At 52.1% G+C, this 25397-nt stretch overlaps 2 protein-coding genes across 2 annotated transcripts in view; both read left to right on the top strand.

Annotated features, from left to right (window-relative positions):
* The window catches only part of UBTD1 (ubiquitin domain containing 1), a 54636-nt gene extending 40712 nt beyond the window's left edge, over positions 1 to 13924 (top strand). Inside the window, exons 2-3 of the mRNA XM_004579996.2 lie at positions 11685 to 11912; positions 12861 to 13924. Coding sequence (XP_004580053.1) covers positions 11685 to 11912; positions 12861 to 13249 — 617 coding nt within the window. The 3' untranslated portion in view covers positions 13250 to 13924. The remainder of the gene's footprint in view (positions 1 to 11684; positions 11913 to 12860) is intronic.
* A 1337-nt stretch (positions 13925 to 15261) lies between these two features.
* On the top strand, positions 15262 to 25103 carry ANKRD2 (ankyrin repeat domain 2). The gene is made up of 9 exons (XM_004579995.4): positions 15262 to 15444; positions 18387 to 18488; positions 18733 to 18891; positions 19009 to 19116; positions 20931 to 21029; positions 21314 to 21412; positions 23929 to 24027; positions 24178 to 24276; positions 24818 to 25103. Exons 1-9 carry the CDS (start codon positions 15346 to 15348, stop codon positions 24968 to 24970), a joined length of 1017 nt encoding a protein of 338 aa, XP_004580052.4. The 5' UTR covers positions 15262 to 15345; the 3' UTR covers positions 24971 to 25103.
* Positions 25104 to 25397: the final 294 nt, after the last annotated feature.

A 25397-nucleotide genomic window follows, 5' to 3' on the forward strand; every position in this document is an offset into this window, starting at 1 on the left:
AGCATTGCTTAATGACAGGAACACATTTGGAGGAATCTGTCATGTGAACACAGAGTAGACTTAAGCAGGCTTAGTCGACTATGATATCACCAGGCGACATAGTCTTAGGGGGCCGCTGTCACATATGCAACCCCTCCTGGACCAAAATGCCACTGTGTAATATGTGGTGTCTATCTCCCTTAAGAGGTAGGGCTAACCCCACCCCAGACCTTTCAGCTTAAGGCATATGCCCAGGGTCACTTAGCTAAGTAGGAAGGGGGCTGACTCCACATTCGGACCTTCAGCTTCTGTGGCTCAGGGAGGACAACAACGACTACTGATATCTTTCAGGAGTGCCACAGGCTTCCTTGTGGCAGAACAGGTACCCCAGCTACAGAAGTGTCCGGAAGCAGGTGTTGCTCTAATTGCTGAGCCCCATGCTGGCCTTGTTTCTTTGAAATCCACAGGAGACCTGGCCACACAGTCCAAGTGTGGACACCACTGGCCTCAGTGTCCTGGAAGGGTGCAGTTTTTGGATCCTGTCCCTAGTCCTAGTGAGAACTGAAAGATCAGGCCAGATTCAACTCCCACGGTCCTTGCGTGTTTGTTTCATCAGCTGCTTTTTCCATCAGCATGTTCTTCATCTCTGTGTGTGCAGCTTCTGACTTGTTTGTGTTCTAGGTATAATTCAGCTATCCATGGTGGTGGAATGGCTTGACGGAAACACTTCCTAACCCCACCATGTGTATACGTGTACACATGCGCACACAAATCTCTTCCCGTCTGGCCTCAGCTTCCTCATCCCAGAGTGAAGAGGCAAGACTGAGGAACTATAATGTCCCTTCTAGTTCCAGAATCCTGCTGTCCCAGGGGACATTGCTGATGGCCCGTGGCAGGTCCCCAGCTGCCTGCTGGTGCTCCCTCAGGCCTCCATGACAGCAGGGTGAGAGCGTGGGGAGCTTGAGACTGTTGCAAGGGGAGCTGGTCAGATATGGGAAACCTCTCTGCCACCTCCTGGGAGTTGGTATTTGATTCCTGAGCTGCCATTCTCCCTCTTGTGGCTCCAGAAAAAGTGCTGACGAAATGCTGTAGCCAGCACCAGGAAGCAGACATCCATCAAGGCCATTCTTTGTCCTTGTCAAGCTTAACCTTATTTAACCCCTGCACTCTCCTGTAGGGTGAGATAAAGACCACAATAAGACCAGCAGGGCTTTTCAAAATCAGCAGCTTCATGGAGAAGCAAAAAGATGGTAGTAAGCATTATTGCCTTGGTTCCCTTAAGCCACAAAGGCTTACCATCCTGCAAGCCCTGGAAAGGGTGCTCTCACTTGGTCCTGGCAGGGATTACTGGGGTGGGTATTAGGGCCTGATGGATAGGAAGCTGGCACAGCTTCTAAGTCATGTGTAGGAGGACTTGGTGCCAGTCCCAGCTCCTCCCCTTCTGATCCAGCTTCCTGCTAACGTACAGCCTGGAAGGCAACAGTGATGGTTATGGTTCAAGCATGGGGAGTCATGGGTCACCCATGTGGGAGTCCCAGATGGGGTTCCCAGCTCCTGGTTTTAGGCTAGCCCAGCCCTAGCTGTGGCAGGCATTTGGAGAATGAACCAGCAGGCAAAAGCTCTCTCTGTGTGTCTTTCTGATTTTCAAGTAAAATGAAAATACATAAATAAATAAATAGCAGTGTAAAGAAAGACTCACATGAGATTAACCAGGGATAATTGCCACAGCTTAACCTGCGCTGGCGGAAGACTACACTTGTGGGGTTCAATGTTAGTCCTGGGATTCTGTTTACTATTGAGATCAAGATAAGCCAGTTTCTCCTCAGGAAGTGGCTCCAAGGGGTACTAAGGGCATTGATGTGTCGTTGGTCTGCAGGCAGCCCTAGGGTGCTGCCCTGCCTGATGCCTGGCCAAGGGCAGACAGAGGTGTGCTGGTGCGCTGGTGTGCAGCCGAGTTCTCATGGGAATGTGCACGTTGTGTGTGGTGCCGTAAAAGCATTCCCTGTGTGCATTCCTGTATGTCCGCTTGTCCGTGCGCTCTGAGGCACCTGCCAGCGTCTGTTCTTGGTTGTACTTGGGCTGCCTTGGCCCCGCAAGTTCTGGGAACTCATGGGGCCTGGGTTCTGAACTCTAGCCCTGCCTGCTGCACCACCTTTCCTCACTGTACACCTTAGACTGGTTTTGTCCCCTCCCGGCCACCCTCCACTTCCTCCTGCCCTCCACCGCCACCTGCTCTTCATGTTAGCAGAGTCATCTGCTGCCACTTGCAGGGGTTTCTTGCTGCCTGCCATCAGCAGTGCCTGGGAGCTGCTGGGTGCCAGGCACTGGAACAGTGAACCAGAGGTGATGAAGTAGAGGTGATCCCAGCCTCAGGCCTCACAGGCTGATGCTTTCCCTGGTCTGGACACCATCCCAGGGGAAGGGGAGCCAACCTGCCTTGATCCTAAGTCCTGCCAGGACGACCTGGGACCCAATGCCCCAGGAGGAGATGCAGGTTGGGAAGCAGTCTGTCACAAAGCAACTGGCCTCACACCTTTGCCTCCCTGAAGCCGGGAACTGGGCCCTAGGGACTGAAGGAAAAATCCCAGGGTGTGGCAGGCCCCATGCTGAGCAGAGCTGGACCATAACCCCCAGGGAAGGTTACCCAGGCTCTGCAGGTCACCCTGAGCTAAATCGAACTATTAATACTGCACTTTCTGAAGGGATTACCTGGGCTTCTGTCCCCTGGCTGCACCATCCCTGGCTGTTGGGCTGATCTCCTTCTGGGGCCTCTGATCCCTTGTCCCTTCTACCAGGTGGGTCCCTTCTCCACCTGTGTCCCTGCTGTGTGACTGCTGGGGGGTGGGAGGATAAGATTAAGCCTCCTCCTGACCAAAGGGCACTGTGGCCCGGGCTGTCGCCCTTGCGACAGGGAGGCGTTGTTCTTGCTCTCTCCTACCTTGAGCTTTGTCCTTCACACAGGCAGAGCAAGCCAAGCCTTAATCTGGAAGAGGACACTGCTGACCCCATCTGGGGAGCACAGGCCTGGGGCAGAACTGGGAACAGTGCAGACTAGCTTAGGGATTTGCCGCTGCTGTCTGCTGGCACCGGTGGATGATCTCTGCTCTCTGGCTGTTCTCGCTCCTGGTGTCACGTCCCTGGGGCTGAGTCTCTTGGGTCTCAAGTCAACAAGTGAGAAGGCTGCCTGACTTACCTCTTTGTAGACCACTCGCCAGCAGCCATGGCTTGCCCCCGGCTGCTGTCTGCTGTGAGCTCAACACCCTCACCCAGTTCCATGCCATCAGCTCTACGCACACATACAGAGACCCTGTACCATCTTCTGTGTGAGATTCCCAGTGAAGTCTTGTAAGCCTCTCACTTTCACTCATGCACTCTTCATACACTCCCAAATGCACAGCCCCTCCTGGCCGCTGGACAAGGCCCCTGGGTCTGTCCCTCCCACTCTCCCAACAGAGCACTCCCTGGGGATGGTACCTCCAGACACTGTTCATTACCGAGGCCAAACCCCAGCGTCCCCCATCATTATCCTCCCCCAACCCAGACACAGTGCCCTCTTGCTGTCCTCCCCACCTCTCTCTGTGTACCAGCTCTTGGCACCAGCTTGGGAGGCCACAGGTTGAGCTCCTGGATATGAAGGGAATGTGCCGTTTCCACTTGGGTTTTGCTGTGTTAATGGAGAGTTTGGTTCAAGGTTCGAATTCAGTGTGTTTGGAGAGGGACCTAACCATGTGCCTTTTAACTCTCACCCCTGGAGACCCTAATTCAGACGGTGTTTAGGAAGACCCTGTGAGATCCCGACTTTGGCTTCTCTACTTGGATACATGTTCTCTGCTCAGTTGTGACGCTCTTTTGCCATCCCCTAACTGCTCCTACCACGGAAATCCACACTTTGGGTTGGTGTTTTACCACACTGCCTCCCCATGCAGGTCATGTACCTGACTGCAGAATGAGCTTTTACTGTCTTTTTAAGCTCTCTCTTGTGTCAGCTTCATTAAAGAACATGGGCCATTTCTGTTGCTGTCTTTGAGCAGAGACTGATCTGGGAAGCTGGAGATGACTGGAAGATGTTAAATGTGCCTGGAACTCTGGCTGCCAGCAGGGGAAGTCCCATAGGCTCCTGGGAGTTTGGGCTTCCTTCTCCCACCCTCAAGTCCCTCATCAGCTCCCCAAACTCTTCTGACTTCCCATGGCTGCTGCCAGAACTGACCACCTTCCTCATTAACACACCTTGCCTAGTGTTGTTAATACTTATTACAAAAGCATTAAGTTCACTTTGTAGAAAACTTGGGAAACAGAAACCCTCTGGAAATCACTGGTAGCTTCTCATCAGGTATACTTACTGATGACCTTTTGATATAAGTCCTTCCAATGTTTTAATTATGTATAATTATACATACTTTTTTTAAAGATTTATTTATTTTTATTGGAAAGGCAGGTATACAGAGAGGAGAGACAGAGGGGAAGATCTTCCGTCCTATGGTTCGCTCCCCAAGTGACTACAACGGCTGGAGCTGAGCCAATCTGAAGCCAGAAGCCTCCTCTGGGTCTCCCATGCTGGTGCAGGGTCCCAAGGTTTTGGGCCGTCCTTGACTGCATTCCCAGGCCACAAGCAGGAAGCTGGATGGGAAGTAGGGCTGCTGGGATTAGAAGCGGCGCCCGAGGACCTTAACCACTACGCTGTCACACCGAGCCTGATAATTACCCATACTTTTAAAAAGATTGTTAATTTGAAAGGCAGAGTACCACAGAGTGAGAGAGATAGAGATCTTCCATCTGCAGGTTCATGCCCCAAGTGTCTGCAGGAGCTGAGTCTGGCCAGGCTGAAGCCAGGAGCCCAGGGGCTAGCCAAGGAGCCCAGAACTCCATTCCCATCTTGCATGTGAGTAGCCCATCCCAGGCCTTCACGGTCAATTAAGGAGGGAACCAGTAGATGAAAGATCTCTCTCTCTGTTCCTCTATTTCTTACTCTTCCTTTCAAAAAGATAAATCTTTTTTTTTTAAGATTTATTTTATTTTTATTGGAAAGGCAGATGTACAGAGAGGAGGAGAGACAGAGAGAAAGATCTTCCATCCGATGATTCACTCCCCAAGTGACCGCAACAGCCGGTGCTGCGCTGATCCAAAGCCAGGAGCCAGGAACTTCTTCCAGGTCTCCCACACGGGTGCAGAGTCCCAAGTGTTTGGGCCGTCCTCGACTGCTTTCCCAAGCCACAAGCAGGGAGCTGAATGGGAATTGGAGCTGCCGGGATTAGAACCGGCGCCCATAAGGGATCCTGGGGCGTTCAAGGCGAGGACTTTAGCCACTAGGCCACCGCCGCCGGGCCCTCAAATAGATAAATCTTGAAGGGGTGGGGGAGGAAGAAGAAAAGGAAGCTAGGTTGGAAGCCAAGTAGCTGAGACTCTATTAGCCAGGGACTCAAATGTGGGATATGAGCATTTAACCCACTAAGCTGTGACTCCTGCCCCTGGAGGAAAGCTGGCTTCCAGAGCACTTGCTGTTCTGAACCTTTCCTCACTGTGTCTCAGACATCTGCGTGTTGTCCTGCTGCCTTCTGCACCAGCACAAGAGTGGCTGCTATGAATGCTTTCTGCAGATGCACATGTCTTACTCAGCCTCTTTCCAGAGACATTTGGTGTGCTTTCTCTTTCTTTCTTTCCTTTGTTAAAAGCCATGCTGAATTAAACACACTTGTGATTATTAGAGTAAATTCTTAGAAACAAGAAAGAGCCAAGCCAAAGGATGTGCCTTTTTCAATTTTCTAACATCCCAAATGCCCCCCAGGAAGTTTTGCATCTGTGCTGCCTGTGAGTGTTCACACCCTCCCCGCTGCCCAGTTTCTTGTGGCTCAACTAGCCATCGAATTCTCTTGTAAGTGAATGGAGTTTGCTAATTTTTTTTTTTTTTTTAAGATTTGAGGCCAAGGCTGAGGCATAAGCCTCCACCTGCAGTACCTGCATGCCATGGGTACAGTTCCCCTCCTGGCTGCTCCATTTCTGATCCAGCTTCCTGCTTATGGCCTGGAAAAGCAGAGGATGGCTCAAGTCTTTGGACCCCTGCACTCACAAGGAAGACTGAGAAAAAACTCTATGCTTCAGATTGGTTTAGCTTCAGTCATTGTGGCCATTTGGGGAATGAACCTGCAGATGGAAAACATCTCTGTCTCTTTGCTTGTGACTCCTCCTTCCTGGCACTTGGCTCAGTCTTTCAGATAGATAGATAGATACATAGATATAAAGATAGATACAAAAATAGATAATATAGATTTGTTTCATTTATTTATTTGAAAGCCAGTTATAGAGAGGAATAGACAGAGAGATCTTCCAACTGCTTGTTTACTTCCCAGAGAGCCATAGTGGTCAGGGCTGGCTAAGCTAAAGTCTTAAGGCTAGAACTCCATCCAGGTCTCACAGGCCAATGGCAAAGGCTCAAGTACCTGGGCCGTCTTCTGCTGCTTTCTGAGGCATGTTAGCAGGGAGCTGGATCAGGAGTGAATTCCTTGGAACATGAACTGATACCCACATGGGGTGCCAGATCTCAGACAGTGGCTTAGCCTCCTATGCCACTGCAGTGTACTAAAATTAATGTACTGGGCCCGGCGCGGTGGTTTAACGGCTGAAAGTCCTCACCTTGGACATACCAGGATCCCATGTGGTCGCCAGTTCTGATCCCGGTGGCTCCGCTTCTCATCCAGCTCCCTGCTTGTGGCCTGGGAGGGTGGTCAGGGATGACCCAAGGCCTTGGGACCCTGCACCTGCGTGGGAGACCCAGAGGAGGATTCTGGCTTCTGACTTTGGATCAGATTGGCTCCAGCCAATGTGGCCAGTTGGGGAGTAAACCAGTAGATGGAAGATCTTTCTGTCTCTCCTTTTCTCTATATCTTTCCAATGAAAATAAAATATATTTTAAAAAATAAAATAAAATGAATGAACTTCAATTGTTCATCATCAAGTTGCTTAAATGCTTTGATTTTCTGTATCTGTAACCAAGATTGTCAGCCCCCATGTGCAAGGGATCAAGTGTTTTTCCTGGTGTCTCCGTGGGCTCAACTTTTGGCCTGGAGAACTGGGTCAATTAATCCATGCTGTGTCGGACCCCTGATTGAAGGGGTCAGTGGCAGTCCAGAGGTGCACTGTACCCCTCTGCTGGCCACAAGGGCAGTGAGGCCTGAGATCTAAGTGCATGGGCTCCTGTCTGTCCCCTGTCCCCTGCTTGCCTTACCTGTTCTAATATTTCAGCCCAAAAGGCCCCACAAGGAAGGTGAACATTTTTTAAGCCATTGTGTCCCAGGTCACTGAGCCGTCACTACTTGGGGTAGCTCACTTGCAGCATGTCTGTCTGTAGGTGGGAAGTGTAAAAATAGCAGGCGCACCAGCTGCTGTCCATGTGGCAGGGAGGGTGACCTTGCAGACTGCCCCAAGGAGACCTCCACAGGTCTGCGAGCAAAGGTGTCATCCCTCAGGGTCGTGGCAGGTGCAGGTTCTGAGAGGCACCCCCCGTGGGGCTGCGTGTGTGTTGAGGATCAGATCACTGGCTTTCTGGAGAGAGTAAAACATGAATCCACATGGTCTCAGCTCAGGTGTCCCTGGCGTCACAGACCAGCAACGCTGGTTGTTGGCAGCAAAGCCCAAAAGTGAACATTTGGAAGTTTGTCCAAAGGCCTCATCTCTGTCCTATGGAAAGCCTCTTTCTCAGACAGTGCCAGCACCTTGTGCCCCGGCTCAGCCCTCAGGGCAGGAGTGATCCAGCTGCTGGACTCAATCTCTGCCTGTGTTAAGCAGCAGCAGGCATGAGACCAGCCTTCAGGCTTGGTGCAGTAGCCTACTGGCTAAAGTCCCTGCCTTGCATACACTGGGATCCCAAATGGGTGCTGGTTCTAATCCCAACGGCCCTGCTAACCATCCAACTCCCTGATATAGCCTGGGAAAGGTGGAAGACGGCCCAAAGTCTTGAGTTCCTGCATCCATGTGGGAGACCCAGAAGAGGCTCCGGGCTCCTGTCTTCGGATGGGTGCAGCACTGGCCATTGCAGCCACATGGGGAGTAAATCAGCAGATGGAAGATCTTCCTCTGTCTCTCCTCCTCTCTGTATATTTGCCTTTCTATTTAAAAAAAAAAATCTTTAAAAAAAGAGAGAAAGGCCAGCCTTCGAAAAAGGTCACAAAAGGACAAGAGGAGGGAGGCAGGGAAACAATGCAGTCAGCTTCCTGTTAAACAGCCGTTAGGTGGAAGGGCCGAAGTCCTGTCACCAGGCGCCCCAAGGGTTACAGGGATTCTCATGTTTCAGAGCTCTTACCTGGACATCAACCAGACTGCAAGAGTTGGTGCAGACCTGTGTCCCCCTGGGCAAGGTGGAACCACCCACCTTCCTCACGTCTCCAGGCCAAGGCCGAGGAAACCCATTGTCTCCTGAGTGTGTGCTTTCTGTCCTCCACACTGCAGCCTTTGGTCCAGCTGCTGGACTGAGCAAGGCTGCTGGGAGGCATGAGATCCAGTTGGTGTTTTCTGGTATCAGAACCTGCATCTCACTTTGCACTTCAGCACACTCCTGTAGATGCTGTGGTGTGTCCCTGGGCCCTGTCTGTTCCCTTGACCCATTTGCCTATGTCAGCTGCGTAGCTTTCTAAGTAGAGTTGATAATAGTAGTGCAAGCCTTCTACTTGATTCTTCTCTAGGAGTTCTGTATATATTTTCAAATCCTCTTGCCAATTTCCTTGGGATAAAAACTTCCTAGCTAGAAATTCTGTTGGCCGTATAGTAAATGAGTCCACGTAGGGAAGAGTGGACATCTTTATGATTAGTGTGAATCTTGCCGCCTTCCCATTCTCACTGTGTCCTTCTGGGAACTGATTTCAACTCTTAGACCACCTGAATTGCAGTTATTTGCCATTTCTGGAAGTTTTATGTGGTACTTCTCAAATCTGCTTGGTCATTCTTTATAATCTTTTCCTTATGGTTTTAAGGCTCTCTCTCATTTCTCAGGCATGGTATTTCATAATCTGTCTCCAGTAAATCCCGTATCTGAAGTCTTGTTAAGTCTGATTCTTCCAAAAGTTCTGCTGTTTTTGCTGGCTCTGTCTCATATTGACTTGTTTCTTTGCATGTTGTGATTTAAGAATAACAACAACAACAAAACTATGACCTTATTTATTTTGCTTGAAACTGTATTTTGGGAGTTTTTAAAGGCCTGGTTTGAAACTGTTTTCCTCCAAAGAGGACTTGCATTTCTTGCTGCCAGCCCCGGAACACTTTAAATTACATGTTTGGCTGGAGAATACTGTGCCCACATAGGTAGCTAAGAATTCATAGGGCAAGGCACAGGATGCAGTCCACCCTGAGGGCAGCCCCCTCCCTGTCCTTCCTCATTTTGTGTGATCCTGAGCAAGTGTTGTGACCTCTCTGTGTCTGTCCAGTCATCTGATGAAATGGGACGACTCGACAGCAGAGAGCTTGCGTGGGCTCACAGTTGCACAGTGTAGGCGGTGGGGAATGCCATTCTGTTCTCTGGCTGCCTGTGGCAGCCCCCACAGTGTTGGCTTCTCCCTCTCAGAGGGGGTGGACGCCTGAGTCACCCTCTTCTCCACACTGAGTCGAGCTTTGACAAGTTGTTCCTGGCTTCTGTCTTGCCCATGGCCAGAGCTGTCCTGCAGGTCACTTGGAGCTGGGGGACGAGAAAAATGTCAATGAACACAAATCTGTTTCTTTTCCAAGTGCTACAGAATTATTTGATTGGTGGTGATATTTGAAAACACATGTATGATATGATGTTAGTAACAAGATGTTGCAGTTGCTTGTCATTTTGAATGACAAGAAGGTTGGCGGTAAAAGGATGCTACTTTAAAAAGTTCATGGAAAATGGAATTGAAAGACAAGTAGTTTGGTGCAAAAAGTTTTGAACTCTGCAATGTTTCTTCAGCAGACATGTTTTAAATGAACTTTTGTATGAATGGATTTCAGAATTGTTGACAACCAAATAAACATCTTTTAATTCCATTTCCCATGAATTTTAGGAAATATCCTTGAGTAAGTATGACTTAAACAAAAAGTTGCATGTCAGCATGAACATATCTTCTGTCCTTTCTGGAACCAGAAATAAAAAGAAAGAAGTTGAATTATGTGAACTCAACCCTTCTGAGAAAAATGGGAACATGAAGGCTAGCAGGAAATTGCTCAGGTGGTTTAGAGGGATTTCTGCCAAGGGGAGGGTTCCAGGTCGCTCCTCTTCCACTGGTCCCGAAAGGTGAGACTTGGGGACAGAACGCCTGTGTCTTGCACTAAGTTGGTGTCCATGTGACCTTAGATGAAAAGCTGACTGTGGCTCTCAGTTCCTGGCCGTTGGGTTGTTTGCAGCAGGTGAATAGTGAGTCCCAGGTGCCTTCCCTGTGATCTGGCACAGCTCAACTCCTTAAATGGGAATGGTGGGTAATTTTTATACATCCACCTTCTTCTTAGCATCTCTGTGTTCTACCTGAGTTCCTTCTCAATCAAAGTAAAACTCAAACTTCAGCAGCTAAGGCAGTCTAGATAGTGCCCGACTTTTTTCTTTTTAAGATTTATTTTATTTTTATTGGAAAGGCAGATATACAGAGGGAAAAATCTTCCATCTGCTGGTTCACTCCTTCCCAAGAGGCCACAATGGCCAGAGCTGAGCTGATCCAAAGCCAGAAGCCAGGAGCTTCTTCCAGGTCTCCCATGCAGGTGCAGAGTTCCAAGGATTTGGACCATCCTCTACTGCTTTCTCAGGCCATAGGCAGGGAGCTAGATGGGAAATGGAGCAGCTGGGATTAGGACCAGTGCCCATATGGGATCCTGATGCATCCAAGGTGAAGACTTTTAGCCACTAGACTACTGTGCCAGGCCCTGACTTTTTTTTTTTTTAAGATTTATTTATTTTTCTTGGAAAGGTAAATATACAAAGAGAAGGAGCAATAGAAAGATCTTCCATCTACTGGTTTATCCTTTAAATGACCATAATAGCTAGAGCTGTGCCAATCCAAAGCCAGGAGCATCTTCCTCGTTTCCCATGCAGATGCAGAGTCCCAAGGCTTTGGGCCATCCTCTGTTGCTTTTTTTCAGTCCATAAACAGTGAGCTGGTTAGGAAGTGGAGCAGCTGAGACTCAAACCAGTGCTCATATGGGTGCAAACACTTGCAGTGTGAGGATTAGTCAGTTGAGCTATTATACTGGTCCCATTCCCCGACTTCTGATTACTTGACTTAGCCATATTTCAACTTTTCTGAAGGGTACTTATTCAGAGGACAGTGACCTAGGATTTTGTCCCCTTCCAGGGCCAGCTGTGTATGCTGCTGTCCTCTCTTACCACATTAGGCAGCGTCAACCACAGCTCCATGTCAGCCAAGCAGGGTGAACAAATGGACACTCTGCCACCCTGTGCTGTGTCACTAGGCTAGAATGTTCTTTAGGTGTGTAAATGTGATTCCAGGTTCTAATTTATAGTATGTCCTCAGGACACAGCTTCATTTTTAATCAAGAAATATTTAGCTATGCATTACTAGCAATATTATTTTAAATAATATTAAGATGAGGTTTTTAGATACTTTCCTGTTACTAAGCAAGAACCCCCTGGGACTTAAATCCTTAGGAACCAGAGAAGCAGAATGCTCAAGAAGCCAGGGAGGTGAGGGGGTGGGGAGAGAAGCAGCCCCAGTGGCCATGGAGGTGCTCAACAGCTCCCTCTGTCGCCACAGGACGCAATGAGCCCCTGAAGAAGGAGCGACTCAAGTGGAAGAGCGACTACCCCATGACCGACGGGCAGCTGCGGAGCAAGCGAGATGAGTTCTGGGACACAGCCCCTGCCTTTGAGGGCCGCAAGGAGATCTGGGATGCCCTCAAAGCCGCCGCCTACGCTGCTGAAGCCAATGACCATGAGCTGGCACAAGCTATCCTGGATGGAGCCAGCATCACCCTGCCTCACGGTGTGTGGGCAGGGCCAGGGAGGCGGGGTGCATGCCCTTGGAGCTGGGGTCATCAACATGGCTTAGGAACACAGAAAGGAGTTTCTATCCAAGCTGGAGTTAGGGGTAGGAGATGACTATTCACTGTTCCTTCAAACCCTTTCTGAGCATAGCACAGGAGTGGGGACACAGAGGAGAAGTAGACTTGGGTGCTGCCTGCCTGAAGGGGGATGCAAGGGCACAGCAGGGCTGCAAAGCAGTGTGGGGCCTGCTAACTGAAGACCTGCTCCAGGGCCTTTCTGTAACCCAGAACATCCAGACACAGACTTCCCCTTAAGTTAGCATGTGCTGGGCACCAAACCAGAATCTCCCAGTGCCTTAACTCATTGAAACTCTTAGCAGCCTTGTGCGGCCGTGTGAGTCAGTTCTAACTGTAGAGTTCTAGAGTCACACCTCTGGGTCTTCTTAAGATTCATTTATTTATTTGAAAGAAGGCAGGGAGAGAGAATCTTTACCTTTCCTTCTGCTGGTTCACTCCCTAAATGTACTAGGACTAGGATGCCAGCCCAGGCCAGGTCTTCCTGATGGCAGCCCTGTGTTCCTCTGATCATGCAACCACCCAGGGAGAACTGACTGTAGATGATTTTGATGGCTGGGGACAGCCATGATAGGTGTCCTAGTCTGCTCAGGCTGCTGTGAGAGAACAGGAAGTCCACCATCTAGGCACCCACCAGGTTTGCAGGTGGCAGCCTTCTCACTGTACCTTCACATGATGGGGACAGAGCTCCCTGGCAACTCTTACAAAGTCACCATCCTGTCCAAACAAACACAGTCTGACTCGTGGGCTGGACCTAGTGAGCTCCGCCTAGGTCCCATCTCCTAGCTGGGAGTCTGGTTTGCAGCTGGTGAGATGGGAAGCACAAGTGTTTGGTGTCCAGCCCTCCTCTGACCGCCTTGGCTTTTCCACAGGCACCCTCTGTGAATGCTACGACGAGCTAGGCAACCGCTACCAGCTGCCCATCTACTGCCTGTCACCACCTGTGAACCTGCTGCTGGAGCGCACCGAGGAGGAGGAGAGCCCCGAGCCCCCGGAACCCACACCCAGCGTACGCCGTGAGTTCCCGCTCAAAGTGCGCCTCTCCACGGGCAAGGACGTGAGGCTCAGCGCCAGCCTGCCTGACACAGTGGGGCAGCTCAAGAGGCAGCTGCACAGCCAGGAGGGCATCGAGCCGTCCTGGCAGCGATGGTTCTTCTCTGGGAAGCTGCTCACAGACCGTACACGGCTCCAGGAAACCAAGATCCAGAAAGATTTTGTCATCCAGGTCATCATCAACCAGCCCCCGCCACCCCAGGATTGAGGGGTGCAAAGACTCCTGGGAGGAGAGGCCCCGGCCTGGAGCACTAGGCCCCCACCCTGCTGCTGCCATCGAGTGTTGTGATGTTTCCTGAGGGTGCCTCCCCACCATAGGGCTGCTGGCTGAGCAAGAGGGGACCTGGCTTCCCAGGGGCACTGTGGGCCATCAGTGCCCAGTGCCTGGGGAGCAGGACTGCCATGCCCAGGCCTTGCCAACCTTTTGAGGGAGAAGGCCATGTGGGGCCTTCCCCCTGCCTGCCTCCCACAGCAGGTTTGAGCCTAGGAAGCCAGCCCAGAGACCTACGAGCCCAGATCCGTCACTTCCCACCGCCAGCCGTGCTCACTCCGGTTTTCTGCTCAGGGTCTGATGCAGCTGCTGTGTCCCTCCTCTGCCCTGGCTCCAGTGCCAGTCCCCTAGGGAGCGGAGAGAGCCACCAGCGAGCCCCAGGGCTCAGGGAGCCTGAGGCAGGCCTCTGCTTCTCTCTGCCCCAGCACAATTGGCAGAGATGAGACAGGTGACTGGACAGCCGGGCTTCATGGCAGGGTCTGTGCAGGGCTGTCTCCTGGCTGTAACCCAAGTGGTGGTGAGGGGGTTATCTACAGCCTGGTCATGGCCTTCAGAGCAGGTCCTGGCCACAGACATATCTGCATATTTATCAATAAAGCCTTTTGCTCCTTCCTTCTTGCCTGCAGTTTGTTTTGGGGGTTGGAATGGATGGGCACAGCCTAGCTGCTCTGGCCACAGCACAAAGAGAATACCAAACTTTGAATGGCTAGCCTCCTGGACCCTGAGGCCAGCTCCTGTCATGTTCTCAGAGACCTTCAGGAAAAGCCCTCTAGTCTGAGTCCCTGGGACTGCTCTTGAAAGCAGAGGTGATGCCACCCTCCCTGCAAGTGCTCTGCAAGCAAAGGTGACCATCTCAGGCGGTGACATTGGGTGCTGCTGCAGCACGAGTGCCCCAGCTTGAGCCCTCCAAGCCAGGCCTTCCCGACTTTGACCTGTGGAAACACTGCGACACTACACTGTTGTGATGATGGTAAAGCCAAAGCTCCAACAAACTGGAACTTTAACCCTGTGGCCGGGGAAAGTGGATGTGCTCTCCCGGGGCAGGGTGTATGCTTGGGCAGGGAGGGGTCTCAGCTCAGGGCAGCCAGATGAGCATTGCAGCTTGTGGCTAGGGTGGCTGCCGTTCACAGGCCAATTCAGCCTGGGTCAGCCTGACTGGATCCTGCAAGTTCCAGGTGTGGTGCTGAGCAAGCCCAGGTTTGTTTTGCCTCCAGGAGGTAATCATGCCATCCTCTGCTCGCTAACCTGGCACTGTCTGGGTCTGACAGGGAAACCCTGGGGGAAGGATGAGGAGGAAGAGCTGGAGTTCCTTATTAGCTGGGCTTGACACTGCCCTTGGGTTTTCTCAGAAGGCCTTTGAGTCCTGCTAGGGCGCTTGAGGGAGTCTGTCCTCTATTGATGGATACCTGGCCAAACGCCCTATTACTGCACTAGGGGGTGCTGTGGGACACGGGATGGCTGGCAAAGAGTTAATGGGAGTTAATGAGAGGAAGGCAGCTGCACGTAGCCCACTGGTGCCTTGGTCCTCTATCCTAGATGAAGCCGAATCTGCATATTCTCACACCCAGCAGGGCCAGTTCACCCAGCAGCCTGGGGGTGTGGACCTGTTCAGGGTCCTGGTATTTGGTTGTCAGGTCCCCTTTCTTGAGCTGGCTAGACAGGATTTTCAGGCATCCAGCAGGTGGCAGTGCCATCCAGGTCAGGAGCTGCAATTGAGGGATCTCTGCACTGCCCAGCTGCTGTGGGGCGGAGGATGTCCAGCCAGGCCCAAGCACTCGGGGACAGAAGCTCCTTCCTGCAGTCCTGCTCTGTGGGCACTGTGCCCTCCAGCTCCAATAGGCTAGGGGTTGGGGAGGGGCCACTGTCCCCATTCCCAGGCTCTGGCTCCTCTCCCTGCTCCATGGGGCTGCCGGAGGTGAAGGTGACAGGTGGGGGAGGGCCGGTGAGCTCATGGCAAAGGCTCCCAGCTGGGCGGGGAATGAGGGGCTCTGGCCTATAAAGCCCCCAGAGCCACGTAGCGGGCAACAGCAGTCATGGACGGCACCACGGAGAGCCCCATGGAGGACTCCGAGGCTGTTCAGAGGGCCACAGCGCTCATCGAGCAGCGGCTGGCGGAAGAGGAGAAGAGTGAGGTGCGGCCAAGGGGATGGGAGTCTGACGGGAAGGGAGAACCCCCAGCTGCCATGCCTCCGTGGAAGGACAGGCGTTCTCGCAGGTCCCAGGTCTCAGTGGGCCTGGCGGATGATGGGCTTGGGTCTGAGGCTTGAACCTCTAAAACTGAGAGTTGGTGGGGAAAAGGGAAGTGGTTTGGGCTCCCCAGACCCTGCCTGCCCCCTGGGCTGTGAGCAGACAGCTGGGCACTGCCTGGGAATGTCAGGAATGTATAGTCCTGAGAAACCCTCAAGCTGCTGGCTACCAGATGGGAGGCTGGGGCTGGAGCACCTCCCAAGATGAATGCAAGCATGGATGATTTCCCCACAACTGCCAGCCACATTTTGGGAGGCCTTTGGGATTGTGTTTTCTGGGGTTTTTGGCTTCTGTTACTCTTACACCAGCACTGATCAAGTGCCTGTCCCACCGAGAGTCCGGTGCTGTGATGTGCAAGGATACCAGGATGGCCCGGAACATGCCTTTCTTTCACCCACCCAGCATTGCTTTCAGCTAGCCTTTGTCAGCTGCACAGCCAACTAAACCAAAGCAGAGGGAAGACACAGGCAGGTGGGCAGGCGTGCATGGTCTGACGGTGGCCAGGACAGGATGAGTTTTGGGTGGAGATGGGTGTGGGGGAAAAGGCAGAAGCTATAGTTTCATGAGTGAAAGGTAGAAGATATGAGAAGAACTGGCACCAGAAGCTGAGGTTGGAGAACGGTGGCAGAGGACAGATCACAGACCGATCAGGTAGAAGTTATTGATTCTGTGGGCAGCCAGAAGCACTCAATGTTGTGGAGGGAGGGAAAACCGTGCTGCCTGGCCTGTTACAAGAAGGCAGCTCCAGTGACTCTGGGAAGGGCTTGCTAGAAGGAAAAGGGTGTTCCCAGCAGGAATGGAAAGGGGAGATAAAGCAATGTAGAGAGGTAGGTGCTGTGGCTGAATGAGGAGGAGGGAAAAATGGGACTGTAGAGGAAGAGGAGAGGAGATCAGGCTTGTCAAGGGAGCACTTGGGGGCATTCCTCCAGGAAACCCTCAGTCCCCAAGGGCGAATGTGCTCAGGGCTGACTGTGCCATGCAGGGTAGTCATGGTGGATTTCCAGAGTGTTGCCCCTAGACACAGACACCTTCAAACCTTCAGCTCCAGGGCACAGAGCAGTCCTCTGCTCATCTATTCTGCAAAGGCTGTTAGGACACAGGTGCTTGCAGAGCCGACCTTCCACCATGTGCCTGTACCACACCAAGCATCACACTGAGCCTCCGATGGGTATTCTCATGGTTAATCTACAAAGTAAGGTGCAAGTTGTGGTTTGTGAACTCAACATTCATTGAGCTCCAACTGTGTGCCAGCCCACACATCTGAAGTGAGGGGCTATAGATAGAGTCTGGGTGAGACGTGAGTGGGCATTCCAGCCCCCAGCAGTTCCCACTGGGTCCCAGCAGAGTAGGGTTCTTGGAGGAGGGCACCTGTCTTAATTTTTTGTTTGTTTGTTTTTAAATTTTTTTTTTTGTTTGTTATAGAGGGCACCTGTCTTGTCTGCAGCTCTGCCCTGTATGGGAGAGTGGGGAGAGTCATCAAGGCCAACTCAGGGGCTGCAGCTCCGTTGGGGGGATGTGCTTGGTTAGGGCATGCTGAGCATGACGAGGCAGGCAGAGATGCTGAACCTGCCTGCCATCATGGATTCACATACTCATTAGCCAACCACTCACTGTGTACCTGCTGCCTACCAAGATGATCAGGAAACACACCTGCATTCTGGATGCTCATGGGAGCCCAGGCAGAGGTCTACATGCTGCAGCAAGTGCAACCCCGGGTTATCTGTTGTCCCCAAGAACAGTTTCAGGAGAGACTAGTCAACCCCCAACCATAAATGCCTGATATGACTGGAAAATCTGCCCTCAAAACCCATTCTCCAAGAGGCTAGCACTAGAGCTCAGGGAACAGTGAAAAAGCAGCTGGGTGGACTGTGGGAGCCATTCCTGCTGGCCACCATCTGGACTTGGCACCCTCCAGCCCGAGCAGATGTTCCTGGACTCACGTCACTCGCACAGGCTGTGCTGGGGACTCCCGGGAAAGAGGGGCCCATCCTTCATCAACCGTGAGCCAGAGTGGCAGGTGCGAAAGAGTGAATCCCATATTCCTGTGGTGAGAACAAGCCAGCTGAGTCCCCCTCACCCTGGAAAGCATACAGCTCCTGCCCACATCCCTTTGCTTCTCAGAGCCAGTTTCCAAGCTCTAAATTTCACAGATCAGTAAAATTGGAGGGAAAAAAAAACCAGAATAGCCAAACTTTTATATTGCTTCTCTGATCACAATTATTTCATCAAAGTGATTTGTATATTGACTTGAAAGGGAGACATACATACACACACACAGATCGCTTCCATCTACTGGTTTGTTTACTACCCCAAGTGACCACAATGGGCACGCTGTGTCATGCCTAAGCCAGGAGCCAGGAGCTTCCTCTGGGTCTCTCACACGGGCACAGGGGCCCAAGCACTTGGGTCATTCTCCACTACTTTCCCAGGAGCATTAGTAGGGAGTTGGATCAGATGTGGAACACCTGGATCTGGAACCAGTGACCAAAGAGAATGCAGTACTGCAGGCAATGGCTTAAGTTACTGTACCACAACATTGGCCCCTTCCCCCAAAGTGAATTTTTGCTGTCAAAAATGTAAAACCAGATTATGTTGGTGTTTGCTAAAATGAATAGACTTAGTGGCAAGAAGTACACCATCAATATCCTATTGGCAGGCAGGTGTTTGAGCAGAGGCTGTTTGGTGGAGTGCTGTCTAAATGAGCTCTGTTGTGGCCTGGAGCTACCCAGGACCAGCTGGAGCACCACTCAGGATGTTCTCAGGGTGGCTGGGGATAGGGCCACCTGCTTTCCCAAGTTCTGAATTCTGGTTCTCTGCTTGGTCATAGAAACTCCGAGGAGCCACCCCCCAGAAGCTGCCAATGAACTTGCTGGTGCTGGAGGATGAGAAGCACCAGGGCGTGCAGAGCGGTGCCTTACAAAAGGTCAAGGTGAGTGCGGGACAGCCTTACACCCAGGGCCCCCAACTCTGCAGCCCACAACCACAGCCGTGCCCCAAGCCTGCCCAGCAGAGCACCCCGATCTGGCCCCTGGAGCTCTGTGCCTTGTTTTCCTCTTTTCCCAAATTGCCCCCATCTCCAGTTCAGCCAAGGGGTCTCCCTGGGCCCCGTATATCTGAATCCCTGGGGGGAGGTGGGGAGGGGGGCCGGAAAAATGAGCCACCCCCCCACGCAGGGCCAAGAGCGTGTGCGCAAGACATCCCTAGACCTGCGCCGGGAGATCATCGATGTGGGCGGCATCCAGAACCTGATCGAGCTGCGCAAGAAGCGCAAGCAGAAAAAGCGGGAAGCCCTGGCCGCCTCTCAGGAGCTGCCTCCGGAGCCCGAGGAGATTGTGAGTGTGTGTGCACGTGCGGACACATGTGTCAGCGTGCCCGTGTATGGCCAGAGTGTGGTCAGGAGGGCTCTGGCTAATCCCTGCGGCCCAAAGTGATGGGATTCATACCTGCAGACGGGCCCTGTGGATGAGGAGACGTTCCTGAAAGCAGCTGTGGAGGGCAAAATGAAGGTCATCGACAAGTTCCTGGCGGACGGGGGCTCGGCGGACACCTGCGATGAGGTGAGCTCCCAAGCTGCCACGCTCCCACGCTGCCCTTGTTTCAGCCAGTGGTGGGTCTGCTTGAGCACAGCCTGGGTGTCCTTGGGTGGGGTGAGGGAGTATGCAGAGTGGGATTTACCCATTTCTTAGACCCTTTCCCAAGGCAAACCCCTTCTGCAGCAGCAAATGGCACCGGCTTATTTGGAGAAGAAGGAATGGAGAAGAGAGAGAGAGGAGGAGAGAGAGAGAGAGAGAGAAAGAGAGAGAGAGAGAGAGAGAGAGAGAGAGAGAGAGAGAGAGAGAGAAACAGATGCAGTAGGCTCAAACTCCACCTCTCCCACCACGTACTGGCTGTGCAACCCCTAGCCAGCTAGGTACCTCTCTGTACTTCTGCATCCTTCACTGATATGGCCATCTTTCCTCACAAATTGCTAGCATCAAATGGAATAGTAGAACCTCCATTAGAATCACTGAGTGAATGGAAAAACTATAAGACATGTGCTAAGAGATAGCTTGGTTTCTCATGGTATATTCATTTTTTAAATGTACTTTTACTTTATTTGAAACATAGGCAAGTAGGTAGGTAGGTAGACAGATATCCCATCCCTGTTTCACTTCTCAAATACCCAAAACAGCCAAGGTTGGACCAGATTGAAGCCAGGAGTCATCTGGGTCTCCAAGCAGGGCAGGACCCAAGCACCTGAGCCATCACCTGCCTCCTCCCAGGGTGCACATTAGCAGGAATGCTGGAATCAGAAGCAGAGCTGGGATTGGCACCAGAGCACTCCAATGAGCAACTTGCCTGCTATACCAAAGCCCATCCCCATAATTCCATTTAAAAGCTGTTATAGTAGCTTATTGTAAAGTGCATCATGAAGTACACTGTTCTAACCAATTTTAGTGTCCAATTCGGTGGCATTTGCTGCATTCACTTCATTTGTACAATCTTGGTCACTGGTTTTAAACTTCTCTAAAACTTTGCCCTGGAAGCTGCCTCTCACGCAGCACAGGGCGCGCATTGGCTCTCGTGCCCTGGGGTGAAGCCTGTGAATGATTCCCCACCTTGGGTGTACATCACTGCAGGTTTTGACCATACTTGTTTTCTGTTCTTTAGACTCCAGGGTCTTGGTCTTCTGGGTCTGTCCAAGCATGGCTTGTCCCCAAGTACCATGCCATGGGGCTGGGAGGACAAAAAGACAAAGAAACTCAGGTTCCTGGGGCGCTTACGCAGATGTACTAAGCAGAGCACTGGAGTATGCAGAGACACACATCGCAGGCAGCGTGTTTCAGGAGTTCAGAGCAGGAAGCAGCTGCCCTGGGAAGATAGGAAGTTCATTTGCTCTTCGTACTAGTCATCAATCCTTAGAGAGCAGCAGTACCTGCTCACCTGGCTTTGTGCTAGGCACTTGACGAGACATAGTGAGATGTAGCTAACCCTCAAACAAACTCTCAGTCAAGGGTCACCTGGGGCCCCCGGCCAACTCCAGCCTCAAGGTTTCAAGGAAATGAAGGCCCTGGAGCTGCACAATGAAGAGTGGTATATTTTCCTCAAGATTTCAAAAGGAGGGAGGGCAAGATGGGCAGTTGGGCCAAGGGAACAACCGGTGCCAAGGCATGACTTGATGTGGTTAGTTGGCTATGAGAAGGGTAGACTCTGTGGGCCAAGGGTTCCAGGACTATCCTGAATGGAATATCAAGGAGCTGACAGCTCATGACACAGGGACCAGCACAAGGGTCAGGATCAGGTCATGGCAAGGCCAGGGCCTCAGCTCAAGTGGGAGATGGGTTCAGTTCTGGGGCCAGGGGCCAGGCCTTGAAACTCTCTCTGGGGATAGTTCCGCCGGACAGCACTGCACAGAGCATCCCTGGAGGGCCACATGGAGATCTTGGAGAAACTTCTGGAGAGTGGCGCCACTGTGGACTTCCAGGATCGGGTATGTCAAAGGGCAGGGATGGATGGGTATGTCAAAGGTGGGGGCGGATGTAACACTGAGAGACCCTCTTTCCCCACCAACCTAGGACACAGAGAGACTGCACCTAGTGCTGGGTCACGCCTCTGCTGGGCAGTGTGGCCTCAGCCAAGCCTGGCTCCTCCTGCAAGGGGTCTCTGCCCATCAGCAGTCCTGGGTATCCACCTGTCATTGCAACTGGGGTACTTGGCCCCCTGGGGCACTTTCTGCACTGCAGTCCACAGCCAGGCCCCATCCTTCCCTTCCAGCTGGACTGCACGGCCATGCACTGGGCCTGCCGTGGGGGCCACCTGGAGGTGGTGAAACTGCTGCAGAGTCGAGGAGCAGACAACAATGTGAGGGATAAGGTAAAACAGCAAGCCAGGTGCAACAGGCGTAGGCAGGTTGCGGGGAGGAGGGGGCAGAGGGCAGAAGAGCCCAGGGAGCTCTGAAGGCCTGGACAGAGACTCCCCAGAGTGTGCTGCTGGGCCCTGCCACTGCTATAGCCCTTGAGGGACAGGGGAGCAGGAAGGACAGAGGTGGGAATGAGAGCCCCACTCTCTTGGGGGGGGCTTTGAAACACCTCAAAAGATGCCAGAATTGTTCATCCTTGCAGTCCTGCATCGTCGACTATCTAGCCATCCTTCTGTACTCATCCATCCATTTGTCTGTTCGTTCATTTATTCATTCTTCCACCACCCTTCCATCCATTCGTTCATTCCAAGTAACCTGAGCCTCTGTTTGTCATCTATAAATTGCCTTAATGAGGTTTTTAAAGATTTTATTTCTTTTTATTAGAAAGTCAGATTTACAGAGAGGAGAGACATAGATCCATTGGGTTACTCCCTAAGTGGCCACAGTGGGCAGAGCTGCACCGATCTGAAACTGGGAGCCAGGAGCTTCTTCTGGGTCTCCCACATGGGTGCAGAATCCCAAGGTTTTGGACCATCCTCTTCTGTTTTCCCAAGCCACAAGCAGGGAGCTGGATGGGAAGCAGGGCCTCCAGGGCATGAACCGGAGCCTGTATGAGATCCCGGCACTTGCAGAGGGAGGACTAGCCAGTTAAGCCATTGTGCCAGATTCTTAACAAGTTCTTCATGCAGATTGTGTGAGACAATCCATAGAAACAGATTATGTATTCAGCAGGAGACTAATGTGTGTGTGTATGTGTGTGTATGTTAAGGTTTAGTTATTTGAAAGGCAGACACATAGGAAGGGAGAGATCTTTCATTTGCTTGTCTACTTTCCAAATGGCTATAATGGCAAAGGCTGTGCCAAGCTGAAGCCGAGAGCTTCACCCAGGTCTCCCACATGAATGGCAGGAGCCCAGGCACTTGGACCATCTTCCATTGCTTTCCCTGGCAATTGGCAAGGAGCAGGATTAGAACTGGAGCAGCGAGGAAATGAACTGGCACTTGATTGGGATGCCAGCATTTCAGGTAGTAATTTTACCTGCTATACCATAATGCCAGTCCCACCAAGGCTAATGTTTTGTAACCTTTATCATGCCCATCACATATCCTTTCTCAACAAGTGGCATTTATTACAATTATGAAAAGAAGAATGGAGGGCCCTGTGCGGTGGCCTAGCACCTAAAGTCCTCGCCTTGCATGCACTGGTGCCGGAGCCCAGCTCCAGCTGAGTTTGGAACTCAAGAAGGGTGCGTGGAGTAGGTGTAGAGAAATTAAACGGACCACTACAATTTCAGGATCATACTGGACAATGCAAGAAAGCTGTCCTCTTTATTTATACAGAAGCCTTCACAAACTCTGGCACCGACTTTTCACACCTGGTCAAGCAGACATTCCTAAGGCTAGTTCTGCCAATTGTTTCACCTTGAGGCAGGATATCAGCTGTCCTAATCCTGTGGTCAGGAAGTTCTCAATAGATGGCACATATCAATCCCACTACAATCCTCATTCTAACAACTTAGTCTTCAATCAGTTAAGGGAGGAAATGCATCACAGAAGGAGGGACCTAAAGATCAAGGAAAGAAGGAAAAGAACTCTAAGCATAGATTCCCACTACATGCAGGGACTTAACGTCCTTGATTAGCATATGGTCAATAGGAGCAGCCAAGACAGCATGAATAGTAAAAGGCCCTTTTGCCAACATTCACTTCCAAGTTCACATTGATAATAAAGACCAACTCCACAGTGGCAGACAATGCCTAAATAGATTACAGAATTAAAAAAAAAAATAGATTACAGAATTCTCAGTGGGGTTGTCCGGCGTCCATGCAAGGAGAGGTGGAACTGTTTTTCAGGTGGTTGTGGAGACATCCACTGGGCCCAGCCATGCAGCAGAAAATTAATTCCTTGTGGCTTTGCCTGCAATGAAACAGTTCTCTTCACACCTTCATGTCCTCCACACCCACTGCACGGACCCCAGCACACCAGGATCCCATATGGGCGCTAGTTCAATTCCCAGCAGCTCCACTTCCCATCCAGCTCCCTGCTTGTGGCCTGGGAAAGCAGCCAGAAATGGCCCAAAGCCTTGGAACCCTGCACCCGTGTGGGAGACCCGGAGGAAGTTCCTGGTTCCTAGCTTTGAATCAGCTTAGCTCCAGCCGTTGCAATCATTTGGGGAGTGAATCATTGCACAGATCTTTCTGTCTCTCCTCTTCTCTATATGTCTGAATTTGCAATAAAATAAATAAATCTTAGAAAGAAGACGAATGGAGGCATGAAGATTTGATCACAGGTAGGGGAGAAGGAAATCATAGAAGGCTTCCTGGAATAGGTGGTATTTCAGAGGTTAGCTCCTGGGCTAGATGACGGGAAATGACACCAGTCCCTGCTCCTCCAGGCCTCAGGCCTTGACATGAGGATTTGGGAGCTGAGTTTAGGCAGCTCCCCTATCCTGGGGTTTCCTTTTCATCCAGTTGCTGAGCACCCCTCTGCATGTGGCAGTCCGCACAGGGCAGGTGGAAATCGTGGAACACTTTCTGTCCCTGGGCCCAGACGTCAACGCTAGAGACAGAGTGAGTGCCGGACACTCCCGGTTGGGCCCCACCATGGGTGTGGTCCTGCCCTCTGGAGCCCTCGGGCAGAGTCACTAGCCCAGCTCCCCTTGCCCTGTCCCTCACCCTGCTACCCCAGCGGGTCACACTGAGGGTCAACCTTGGCTCTAGGAAGGGGACAGTGCCCTGCACGATGCCGTGAGGCTCAACCGCTACAGAATCATCAAGCTGCTGCTCTTACATGGGGCTGACATGATGGCCAAGAACCTGGTGAGTGAGTGCACCGCCTCCCTGCTCCCATGAGTTCAGTGAGAGCCCCCCAGCGGAGCAGCCCACCCAGCCTAGGGGACAGGCCACAGGCTCCAGCCCATCCTCATGGTACTGAAATCCTCCACTGCAACACCAGCCTCCCCAGCAGGAACCTCAGCCCTTGGGTGTCCCATATTGGTTCCTGGAGACCTCTAGTCACAGCTCTTCTTGGGGGGGCCCTGTGTGTGTGCTGGGCTCTGGCTTAAGAAAGGCTAAACGGATCGGTGAGGGTGAGACGCCAGGAGATGTGGAGAAAATGGAAACATGGGCTTTCAGCCTCAGTGTGTGGACACCAGAAGCTGGGTCACTGGGTCATTAGCCCAGTGGCATTGCTGGCCTCTCCCTGCTGGGGGTCAGCAGCACCCATGCCCCATGTGACCACACATTATCAGCTGCCCCCACTTAAAAGACTCCCAGCCGTCCCTGAGGCCCCTTTCTTGAATGGACTTTGCAATGGGGAACAGATTTCCTATCAGTTCTCCTCCTCCTCTGCCACCCCTAGGCTGGGAAGACCCCCGCTGATCTGGTGCAGCTGTGGCAATCTGACACCCGGCACGCCTTGGAACACCCCGAGTCTGGACCTGAGCAGAACGGGCTAGACGCGCCGGCTGAGAGCAGCGGCCAAGAGACGCCCCAGCCTGTCCCTGCCCAATAATAGCCTCCTCAACCCAGCCAGTGCCTCCTAGGATGGCTCCCAGGGCCACCTGAGAACCCCCCCACCCCGCACCAACCAGGCGCACGTGCAAATGACCACAATAAAGACACACCCTTTCTCCCCTCCCCCCGCCTCCCCCTGCTGCTTGTGCTCTTCATTTCCGTTTGGGTCCGGACTGCTCTGGAATGCAGGGGGCATCGCGGAGTCCTTTGGCCCCTGTGGAGTCGCCCCATTGCTTTCCCTACCCCTTGCCCAGTTCCCCAGGGCCGGGCTCAGTCCCTGCCTGAATAAGCTAAACAAAGCACTCTCTCCAGGCCGCCTTCTGGTGACCATACTTCTGCACTGCAGGCCTGCGCAGGCCGGATATGCCCCGCCTCCCACGGGGCAGGCCTACTCAACCAATCAGCTACCTCCAGCTCCTCCGAAG

This window comes from Ochotona princeps, chromosome 13 (assembly GCF_030435755.1).
Source record: "Ochotona princeps isolate mOchPri1 chromosome 13, mOchPri1.hap1, whole genome shotgun sequence".
NCBI lineage: Eukaryota > Metazoa > Chordata > Mammalia > Lagomorpha > Ochotonidae > Ochotona > Ochotona princeps.

Bases quoted from the DNA above. Each gene is read 5' to 3' on its own strand.
- ANKRD2 (XM_004579995.4), top strand. From the start codon at position 15,346: ATGGACGGCACCACGGAGAGCCCCATGGAGGACTCCGAGGCTGTTCAG. The intron at 15,445-18,386 runs GTGCGGCCAAGG...GCTTGGTCATAG, and splicing joins CGGAAGAGGAGAAGAGTGAG to AAACTCCGAGGAGCCACCCC. The intron at 24,277-24,817 runs GTGAGTGAGTGC...TGCCACCCCTAG, and splicing joins ACATGATGGCCAAGAACCTG to GCTGGGAAGACCCCCGCTGA.